Source organism: Pundamilia nyererei, unplaced genomic scaffold, assembly GCF_000239375.1.
Source record: "Pundamilia nyererei isolate P.nyererei 1_Seehausen unplaced genomic scaffold, PunNye1.0 scaffold00091, whole genome shotgun sequence".
NCBI classification, from domain to species: domain Eukaryota; kingdom Metazoa; phylum Chordata; class Actinopteri; order Cichliformes; family Cichlidae; genus Pundamilia; species Pundamilia nyererei.
This window is the reverse complement of record NW_005187492.1, coordinates 1,441,319-1,452,811: the sequence shown is the minus strand read 5'-3', so window position 1 is coordinate 1,452,811 and position 11,493 is coordinate 1,441,319. Positions and strand designations below refer to the sequence as shown.

At 41.9% G+C, this 11,493-nt stretch overlaps 1 protein-coding gene across 4 annotated transcripts; it reads right to left on the bottom strand.

The window, feature by feature from the left end:
• Positions 1 to 331: 331 nt before the first annotated feature.
• hic1 (hypermethylated in cancer 1) lies at positions 332 to 10,826 on the bottom strand. 4 transcript variants are annotated; one of them, XM_005739366.1, is made up of 2 exons: positions 10,579 to 10,826; positions 332 to 4,469 (listed from the first exon to the last, which is right to left on the bottom strand). In XM_005739366.1, the coding sequence occupies exon 2, from the start codon at positions 4,434 to 4,436 to the stop codon at positions 2,235 to 2,237; it is 2,202 nt and encodes a 733-aa protein (XP_005739423.1). In that variant the 5' UTR covers positions 4,437 to 4,469; positions 10,579 to 10,826; the 3' UTR covers positions 332 to 2,234. The 4 variants fall into 4 exon arrangements, with proteins under 4 accessions (XP_005739423.1, XP_005739422.1, XP_005739421.1 ...); XM_005739365.1 differs by having other exon boundaries at positions 332 to 4,453; positions 10,579 to 10,637; XM_005739364.2 differs by lacking the exon at positions 10,579 to 10,826 and adding an exon at positions 8,943 to 9,172.
• Between the last annotated feature and the right edge of the window lie 667 nt (positions 10,827 to 11,493).

Genomic DNA, 11,493 nt, shown 5'->3' with positions numbered 1-11,493 from the left:
AATGGATAAACAAAGAATTAACCACAGGTTTAACACAGGACAACGGTCCTGTTAATAAAAAAAAAATACTAAGGTGAGTGTGGGTGAGTGTGTGCATGTATGTGTGTTGATACTGTTGATCTATAGTTTACAAAAGATTAGCATCTCCACGCTGGGTTCAGTCCTGAGGTAAGCACCAATTTCACGTGCGCTGCTTTCAGTTCAAATTAAAATGAAGAAAAGTGACAAGAAACAACATGTTTGATATGATCATATGCTACAGAGAATAAGCCCTTAAATTATCGTTACATTTAAAAAGAAAAAGGAAAAGTAAGTAAGGCACACTGTATGATTTTTTTTTTTTTAGCCTTTATGATTCACTACGTCTATCACAGTGTATTTATGGCTTTAATCTTCACATTCACCCTCTGAGGTTGGCATCGGCACTATAGTGGTCAAACATTTCTAATCTGAATTGAGGACTAGTAAAAGTGGACAAAGACCCAAAAAAAGAAGAAAAAAAAAATGCAACTTCTTTTTTTTTTGGAATAAAGATTTACAAACAAAAATGTGCCTTCAACCCACAATCTTTAAGTGCTCTTTTGTTTTCAGGCTGCTCAGCCAACACACAAATCAGTCATTCATTGTTTCCGCATTTAATACCAGCAGGGCCGAGAGGCAAGGCCAGGACACATTTGCTAGGCTGGGATCTAATGTTAATAAGTGGATCAGAGGGGTACAATGGCAGGCATGAAATGGGACATCACGCCAGCGAGCAGTGTGAATTGTCCAGGAGAAAGTGAGATTTCACAGGGATTACTGAAGCACAGCAGCTGGGAGTGCTACTCACCCGCTGGCTTCCAAGGAAGACCCACAAACCCCTTCTTATGTTCATATCACTGACAGATTAGCAGCTTGCTGTGTGTGAAGGGGGAGCGTATATGCATCCGGTGTTTGGAGTGCTTCTAAGGCAAAGGGCTGAGTAGAGCACTCACTTTGGCCTGTCAACAGTAGCGGGGCTCCCAGACAACAGACTACAGGGGAGGGAGGTCAAATGAGAGGCCGGACGGTGGAACAGAGAAGCATCCAACAAAGCCTCTGACTACTGCTGCTCCACGATTAATCATCAGACCGCAATGAATGGTTTAACTGCTGATGACAGTAAATGACAGATTTCTGTTTCATTAAGCCCATCCTTACCCCTGCCTCTATGCTCAACTGTATCCATAATTGTAATAATTGCACAATGTCAGCGGCAACACCCATGCTTCATGTATACCATAAGATGAAGCTCCACTGGCCGTGAACGGGGATTAGTGTGTCATCAGTTGGGTATGTGCAATCATGTCCCAGTTATGAGATCACAGGGCTGTGCTTGCTGCATCTCAATAACAACTGAGCGCAAAGGGGTGGTTGTCGAACTGCACAGGAAGTTTCGGCTCATAAGTGGTTGAAAGCTGGGCATAAGGTGGATTCAACTGCTGTCATATAGTACAAGCCCTTTATCCACACAAATATGCAGAGTGGTGAGTGGTGTTACTTTAAAATAAATGGTGATTGGGGAATATATTGCCCTGGTGACTATCAAAATGCTCTTATCATTCAGTCATTTCCCAAGATGGTGAGAAGCTGGAGAGCGAGATACATAAATTGTCCAGTACCCCAAAAACAGGAAATTAAAAAATGAAATAATAGAAAAAAACAGACGAAATGTACTCCCATTCCTTTAAAGTCCAGGTGAGTGGCCTTATTCATATTATAAAAGTTCTGGACAAACCCTGAAATTTGTCCTTATGTGCTTTTTCTTTCTTTCTTTCTTTTTTTTCTTTTTTTTTACAAAGTTGAATAGTACACAGGTTTAGGGTCAGGGACAGTTTTTGTTTTCTTTGGATTCCACCATAATAAAAAATAAATAAAACAATTTTCATTTTGGTTTTCAATTTTTCACTTTGGCTCAATGGCTGTAATCATAGGAAAAAAAGTTTCTTTGCATACACTGTACATAAATACTGTACTTTTTTTTTAAAGTGAGTGTCCCTTGGTCACGTAATAGCACAAAGCTCCTTTATGAAGGAGGTCTTTAGGATACATTAGATGCATAGAAAGGCACTTACAGTCTACACATTTTGGTGTGCATTAGCAGACCAATTGTTTATGGCCTGAGTCTGAGGTGCAGAGATATTGAGTTGAGGTGAATGGAATAAGGATACTGCAAATTGTGTGTGCACACAGACTTATCGGTGATATCACATGTCTTAACTTGGTGAGTAGCGGTCGATGGTTCGGGCGTCAGAGAGGGCCTGTGGGGGCAGTGATTGGCCCAGGATGTCCATCTTGTCGTGGGTGAGGCCCAGGTGTTCAGAGGCCAGTTTGGAGAGTGGATACAGGCTCTCCATGACCTTTGCATCAGCCACCAGTTGCTGCTGCGCTTGGATGAGAAGCTCACTAGCCTTCTCTTGTTTGAGTCCAAGATGCTCTGCTGTGTATTTACTCAGAGGATAAATGCCCTCTGCAAAGTCCAGCTTCAGTTTCCCATCTGTGGTCAGGCTCCCTGCAGTCCCTCCACTGCTGTGCATCTTCATGTGGCTGATGAGATTGCGCTGCTGAGCGAACTTTCCCCCACACACCTGACATTCATAGGGCTTCTCACCAGAGTGAATGCGCATGTGCTCAGTGAGGCGGTACTGCCGGGTGAAGCGCATGCCACAGGAGTCACAGGCAAAAGGTTTGAGGCCCAGGTGGCTACGCATGTGGCGGGTCATGGTACCGCGCTGTGTAAATTTCTTGCCACAAATACTGCAGGGGTAAGGCCGTGTCAGCCAGTGGGTCTTCTCATGTTGGCGCAAAGTGGCTGGATCTTTGTAAGACTTGTCACAGGAGGAACAGCGGTAGGGTCGAATCATCTCCCCGATGCTCGCTGGATTCAGCTGGCTCGACTTGGTCTCCAGGTGTGACAAACTGTTCAGAGTGTTGCTGCTGTTGAGGCTTCCATAACCGTTTGTGTTACTGCTCATGTTTTTGCTGCTGCTGTTATTGCCGTTTCCTATGTCCCCGCCTGAGTTGCCGTACAGCTCCTCTTCCGTGTGTGTCTCCACATGTGCATTGAGCTGCTCTGAGCTTGGGAAGCCTTTGTCACAGGGAATGCACACATACAGATTGTCCCCGAAGCTCTCCGGCTCGTACGGCATGTGGAACCTCCCCATTGGTCCAGTCGGGGATGGGCGACCCTCACTGCTGCCTGTCTCTTCTGTGCCTGACCCGCTCTTGTCATCTGCTCCTTCACTCTCCTCCCCAGTCTTGTGATGGTTATGATGCTGATCTCCATTTTCACCCCCTTCCTCTTCATCTTCATCCTCATCTTCATCTTCAGCTGTGTATGACAGCGGTTCGTGTTTTACCCAGCGGTAGATGTTGCCCATTTCTCTGCCTGCCTCTCCGCCTTCCGTGGGGGTGTCCGGACTTGGGGGGCATGGGTAGCGGTCTGTCCCCTGGGAACCTGAGCGATGCAGGTGGGGAAGGTGCGGGGCTATCGGTTGGTTGAGAGGTGGAAAAGGTGGCGGAGTGAGGGAGCCTCCCTGGTCAGTTGATTCCATTTTTTCTGAGGGGAAAGCTCTGCCATTCGTCCCATGGATAGGACTTGTGCGGTCACTCAGAGTCCCATCTCGCTCCTCGTCATTATGAGTGTTCCCCAGATGGGTCTGAGAAGGTGTGAGCTGAGACTGAGAGGTGGGGCTTTTCTTAGAGAGATCAAGGCCGAAGCTGGGTGAGCAGTTCCTGTCGGATAGGGCTGCACGCCCAAGCTGAGAAGGCAGAGGTGACTGCAGAGAGGGGAACACCTGAGAGCCCTGGGTGGAGGTGGGAGCATACAACTCTCCTGTATGAACAGCTAGTCGATGTGGAACAAGCTCCTCTGGTGGTAGTGCCCGGGGTCCGTGGCTGTTCAAAATTCCGCCTGGAGGACAGGATTGAATGACAGGAGTAGAAACCCTATACCTGCCACCACTCCCTAAACCCATGCTATTTGGCCCCATCTTTGAGTAGGGTAGAAATGCTGGACTTGGGCGGGGAGGGTACTTGCCATTTCTTCTTAGCTTCTTTTTGCACAAAGCCACTAAGTCAAGCAGTTGAAGGTAGCTGGCTGCTGCCAAGACAGCCCCTAGATTTGGTTCATTTGGAGAAGTGGGGTCTCCATCACTAAGGCGGCCTGTGTAGATGTAGTCCAGAATTACCCTGAAGACCCCTGGACTCACCATCTCGTGATCGAGGTTGATGAGATTGTCATGGACCACCAAAGACTTCAAGTAGAGGCTGCTGGCAGCCAGAATGTTCTTGTGAGCTCTGAAGAGGGCGTTCTGCACCACGATGATAACATCACACAGGAAGCCCTTGGTGCGTTGGCTGTTGAGTTGCAGGAGGAGATCCCTAGCATGACTTGGAACTTCCATGGCATCCAGCATTGTTTTCAGTCCACCACCTGCAACAACAGATATCTGTAAAACGTCATGCAGCAGTCATCATTTCAAGTCACAATAAGCCAATTAATGTGCAATTTTCTGCACCACTAAAAGTATTATTGATGCATTTCATAATCACAATCTATCAAAAGTTACAATAAACACATTACATTAAATCAGAGTATATTTTCAGAAGTTTGAGTGCCAAAAGCTTTAACAGCAAACGGGCTAGTAATGTAAACCATTAAAAAAAAGACCTTGCATATGGATGCACTTATTAAGATGAATTAACCGCTGTCAGATTTTCTTTTAAAACATAAACAATACTTAAATACGTCTTAATGGAAGCTCACAGTTACGCTTTTATGATTCGCTTATTATTTGCGTAACAGCTATTTAAGCAGATTGACCAGCTTTGACAGTAAAGTGCAAAACTTATGTGTGGAAAGTGCACGGAAAGGCCACTCGGTAGAAGTGAACTTTTGCAAAAGGTGAGCAGTTGCAGTGGTTTTCTCATTATAAGAAATTCAAGTCTTTGCATTCACTTCCTCTGCAGCAAGCAAAAAAAGAGAAAGAGCTCAAGAGAGAGAACCACAAATATATATTTTGTAATTGCTGGCTTCCTGATAAAGTATTCCAGAAGTGCTGCACACAGTTTTAAACAAAGCTTAGGGACAAATGTTTTGCTAATATGACGAAGAGCAGGTATAAACCTGTGGGGGAAGGACACATCCAAAAAAAGATCGAGATTTCAGCTCCCCTTCTTGCCCAGTCATATAAGGAACACTGAGCGCACGGGATGTAAATCAACATTAGGTGTTTCAATACGCTACGTTGAGGTAGGTTTCAAAGATCCAGTGTGCGCCTACACACACGCGCACAAACATGCACATGTACACGCTCAAATCCCGACAGTAATTGTTCCACCAATCTTAAAACAAACTATATTGGCTGCACGAATGAAACCCCACGTATTGTTCAATCAGTGGCATCTGAGCCTAGTTTACTTACAAGATTAAACGTCTCAAACTGTCCCTAAAGGCTCAGTCTCACTGATGGGAAACAGGCAGCTAAATAAATATCGTGTCATCCATCTGATCGCTGTCTTCCTGACACCAGCTCATTCACTTCTTGTTTATTTCATTAAGTGTACACACTCAGCATAAGAATGGAGAAGTATGAGTTTAAAAAAAAAAAAACCTGACAAATGAGTTACTGAGGAATTATGACAATTCCCGAGCAAAATGTGTCAATTTTTTCCTCCAAAAATCTTCCACAGCTAAGACTGAGCATTTTTTAAATGTTGATTGTTCAGCATTAGAGCTGCGAAATCAGACAGAAATGTCATCACTCACAAAATGGAAAATGACAAGTCACAGTCAAGTCCAGCAAGTGATCATCTGATAAGCATCATGCGATAAATATCAAAGGAAATTTCTGTTTTTAACAACAAATGCCATTTTAAAAAAATAATTCATTTTGAATTTTTTTAAAAGGTCCTGTCGTCATTTCCACGCGTACAGCTGAACTATTGTATGATCGGAAGTATATCTTTTAAAAAGACAGTTCTAGTAAGGGTAGTACGTGGGCTCACACTCCATCCTGTTTCCAGCTGACATGTGAAGTGCATCCACCGCCGGCTTCTCTTCTTTTCGGCTTTCAGCGGACATAATTTACTAGAAATTTTCATGACATCAAACGAGTTTAAGATCTAAGTAAATATGAAGAATTGACCGAGTAATTTCCATAACTTGCTGAGCTGTTGCAGTCTTCATCGCACTGAGCTGATTACTTGTTACTCTGAACCGTATGTTAACAGACTGTGTACATTCTCTCCTGTATGTGGTTTGTAGTGCACATTTAAGCATTAGAATTTCATCAGAAAGCCTGGCAGAAAACTAAGCCTTCTTTATATCCTGACTTCTGATTAAATACTTCTTCACAGTACATAAAAATCGTTTTCTTAATTGACATATTACAACATCTATGTGCACCTGCAATGTCCTGTGGATACAGCCTAACAATTTTTTTTAGTAATGTTTTGTGATAACAACAGGCACAGTGTTTGTGAGTTTACTATCAAGACAACAAAGACCTCTATGCTTTTGCTCTTTGAGTTGTTTGACAGGCTACAACTTGCCCTTTAAATAAACTCTCGACTTACTATAGCCCCTGACAAAAAGTGAAACATTACAGTAAAAGATGTAATACAAAACGCTTGATCTTGAGGCCATGTGTAAGCTGGCTGCATCCTGTTAGGAAGCTATCGATGATTGCAATATTTAGTCAGAGAACACATCTTAAAGAGAACCTGCTACATGCCGTGAACTTGAAAACACATTTTAAGCCTATAATAAGCCACAAAAACTGCTTGTTTTGTTATGTTAAACATGCGCTGTAATGTTATTCTTCAAGACTGCACATACAGTGCAGTTTCCTGAGGGAAGCTTACAGCTCCCTCGTAGATTGATAGCTTTCTTCTAAAAGACCCCTGAACAGGCTAGAAAATCTCTTATGATTGTTATGTAGTTTATGGCAATAACATTCACCTTTTTGCATTAGATTAATAGTCATTGTTTCTAAGTTTTGTCTGTTTTGTCACTTTTGTGGTTTGGGGTGAAGCAAGACTAAACTTCCTACCTCTGCATACAGCCTCGGTCATATAAACACGCCACACATCTGCTTAAAACGTTGTGCTGATGTTTTATTTTCTTTCTTTTCAATTTGGGACCCATATTCCTATAGCCTTGTTTATTTTAGAATAAATACAAAGTCAGTGTAAATTTTTCGCAAAGACTTTTACTGTACTTTTTTACAACTTCAGCCCACCTAATTTATTTTGTCATTTTTGTGACTCAATGGAGGCGAACTGTTTTAGAGTTTGAAGTTTGGAAAAAAAATGAATAGACTGGGTGTTTGCAGTGATGATTAGTGATTATATTTGACAGTTTGGGGGTTTTTTTCGTCACATCAGTAAACAGGATGGGCAGTTAATCATTTTCCTGTTTGATTTCTATATTTCTATAATCCTAAAAATCATCACAAATTTAGAAATAGACTACTGATAAAGACATGAGGGTGACATCTTCTTCATGTAGATTGTAACTGAGTTAACAATGAGATAACGAGATGGTCATATTAACCATGACATTATAATAATCCAAACTTCTATGCTAGTATTACGGAGGTAACCTGTTTGCTTGTTTTTTAAATGATATACTAAAGTTTTCAAAGCAAGTCGTTCCTTTTTTTTAATATTCCTTTTTTCCCCTAAGCAATTATCAAAGACAATATGTATGAGAATAATTTCTGCAGCTTGCTTGGATGCAGTTATTATTATTGTTTTCCTGTGCGATTATTAAGGAGTAAATTCTTAACTTCGGTGTTGGCTTTGATTTCACTGTTAAAATATACATGTACATACACATCGGAATACTACATGTCGCAAAACAAAAAGTCGTGTCCCGCCTTCGTGAGTCGCCGAGAGGACCCGACCTCTCGGTTTCTAACGTTTTAATTTGCCCTTCACACACTGAGCAGTAAACCGAGTCACGAGTGAATGCATCTCCTCTGCGCTGCAGCGCCTCATCTACCCTCTGCTTCTCCTTATCTCCGCCAAAGAAGAAGAAGAAGAAAAAGAAATGAAATCATCTCCAGAAACAGGCCGATTTCACCTCATTGCGCTACGAGGTGTATCACACAGCTGTTTCTTATAGCAACTCTTTTTTCCCTTTTCAGACCTGTCAGCAGCATTGAGAGAGCATCTCTTTCCGGGCAGCTGTGTAAAGTCTCCACTTGTACAAAGGAAACCAGAAATTTATACACTGCAAATCACCCCCCACAAAAAAAAAAAATCATATAACGCTCTCCTGCGCTTGTGTCCTCACCTAAGCTCCGCACTGCTGTTGTTACACATAAAGACAGATCCCCAGTGAGGACTTTGCTTAAGGATTTTGTTGCAGCATCCCTGACAAATTTATAAGACATTTATTTTACTAAATACAGCTTTTTAAAAATGTATTTATATTTTTAATTCTGAGTTTTTAAAGTTTTTAAAGTTTTTTTCAAATACACTATCAGTCAATATAAAACACGTTAAAATCTCATTTTACAGAGGGATTTTTTTTCTTGTTTTGTACTCGAAGCATGTCAGATTATTTTTATTTGAAAACCGCCGGTTACATTGGCGTGATCTTGAAGAAATATACAAATTACCAGCTTCCTCTTTACGTGACAATTTTTTATAACGTAAGGAACAAGGTATTAAACAATTCTATGTTTCAACCAATGCGAATTAAATGCGCTATAAAGAACATGTGCAATGTTCCGTGTCCGAATTAAAACAGGATTTAAAAAACAGAGAAAGACGCCATATGTTGTAAAACAAGTTCCACTAATATCTCATCGACTCCAGGAAGTTTCCTTCTGAAAGCACGCACAGAGTTCAGTCATTATTAATAGAAATGTCATCCTTCCCCTCTTCTTGCCTCTGTACATATCAGCTCTTACCTGCATGCCCGATGTCTTCTGCCATCCGATCTAAGTCTCCCTTAATGATCATCTCAGCAGTCTCTAGGAGTCATATCTGACGTTTCAGCTTTGAACTGCCAGCCTCCAAAAAACCATGCCAGTTTTCCGAGCTCGTCTGCCAGCTCTTTTTTTTATGATTATTAATTGATATGAATTTCTTTTCACTCCTTAGGTCCGTCCTCCCACCCACTTTCCTCCCTCTCCCTCTGTCTCTCTGTCTCTCTGTCCCTCCTCTCCCCTCTTTCTCGTCCCCTCCTATAAAAAAAAAAAAATACGTGCTTTGTACAGCATCATTTTCCTCCCTTTTTTTCAAGTAATTTCCTTAGCTATTTTTGAGTTGGAGCAATAACGCGCACAGGGATGATAATGGACCCTCTATGCGCCCTAAGTGTTTTAGCGCCCCGTGTGATGTCAGTCTATAATAAAACTAAAAGGTAAAATCGAGGGCAGGAACTTCATGTGACCCCGACTTGAACTTCTCAACACATCGTCTTAAAGAGACAGGCAGCAATTGTATACATATGTGTGTGTTATACCTATGATCCTTAGGTAGCCCACCTTAATTTTAGACAGAAGCGTAATGACGGAAATAGCTTGGACAGCGAATCAATAACATGTCAGGAGCTTAAAGCAGTCAGACTTCTTCCATAACGACGCTGATTTTATTTTTTATTTTTTTCTTCAAAACTCAGCTCAAAATTCAATCAAGTTCAATCACAAATCACGGAGGGAATAAATGTGTTGATATTGTATAATTGAAGCCGTTTCATTGAATAAATCAAAAAAACGGTTAAAATAAAAGTGTCCGTGTCCTTTTCTCCAGACTTCCCCTGACAAAAAACTGCCACAATACGAGCCTTAAAGAAAACAATTAGCCTCCGTTACAGGGAAAGTTAAAGCAGGTTAGATAAACTTTGGGCACCTTAAAATTCTCTCTCTCGCGCGCGTGCGCTCTCCCTCACCCGCTCAGGTAAAACACCTGTTGCGCAGTTAAAGCCCTCGATCATGACCCGGATTGGTGACTGAACCAAACACCAGTACGAGTTTGAGATACAAAGGGAAACTAGCAACTCGATGACACGAGGGCCTTTTCTTGGCTACTTAAAAATAATCAAGCTCTTCCTCTGATGTCATATTTTTAAGATAAGTAATGAAGTCAAAGTTGTGCGCCCTCGCAGGTAGTGCCATGATGACGGTTTTTAGATAAACAGAAATTGTATTTCCCTTTTCTGAAGAAGTCCTTTGCAGCTGCTCTATAAAGTATTTAAATTAATTACGTGAAACTTTATCTAATATCTATTACAGTTTCCTATTTTGTGCCAGCACCACGTTTTTTCACCCCGTTTCCAGTTTAGTTGAATAACTTGCATGTTGTTTGCCAAATATCAACAGAAAACCTAAGTCTGAAATATTGCATATCAAATGAGCGGTGGTGCTATAATCCAGATGTTACCGTCTCTGTCAGTACGGGTTACATCAATCTGCTCAAAAGGAAAAGACCTGGGGAAGCATACAGTAATTGGATCAACTCATCTCTGTAATTCAATAAAACTGCTCATTCTGACACGTCTGCCTGTGTGCCATCCTCGCCTTTCTACCCGTTTCTCAATCTTACCTCGGACTCATGTCTGGTGCTCTGGCCGTATGTCTTCTCCCCTTTTCGGCATTCCCTCAATAAGATCTCCGCAGTTCCCTCAGTGTCCAGCTCTCTCTCAAAAACTTCTCTTCCGCGTAAATTTGCAGCCCCCTCTCTCCCGGTCTCCCCCTCTTTCACCTTCTTCCACACACTGAATTTCTCACGTGTTAACAAGACTGTCTGACACTTCAGACTGTGTTGAGGTCCGTTCGGACCAAACCTGCCGGCTGAGACTTTACGCGCACAGCGACACCCAATGGCAGTGAGTCCCAAAGGCCTTATCGAGAGTGGGACGCGGGTTGCAGTGATGTTGGGGGGATGAAAAAGTCGGTAAGCGCTGGCCTCTAATTTGTGAACGCCATATGACAAGCGTACAGTAACTTATAAACCAGTTATATTGATAAGATAAGATCAGCCACGTCGTTCGCCAGAATGTCAACGAGAGACGGCTGCATATTAAGGGTAAGCACAGGGAGAGTGCCATAGTCATTGTTCATTTTCACGATAAAATGCGTTGTTATGTAAGAATCATTCAGAAGTACAAACACCCCCCAGCAGCTTCCAGTTAAAAATTACAACAAAAAGCTTTAGGTACTTTTACTTCTAACAACTATATTACATTGTATGATTATCTTGTTGAGTCATTAACACGTTAAAAGGTCTTTAATGATGTAATGACTCGCATTTGAGTCGATTTTAAGTGCTTTATATGCTGCATAGCAGAGTATTTATATGTGTGGTGTACTAATGCTTAATTTAAGAAGCGACTGCAGTTGCCAAATGTAGCTGACTACAAGTACAGTATGTCTCACAGGAGAAGCGTAAAGTAGCAATAAACGTTTAAGTAAACGCTGTACCTTAGTATCTTTTCACGCAGAGTAGTTGAGCTGAGCA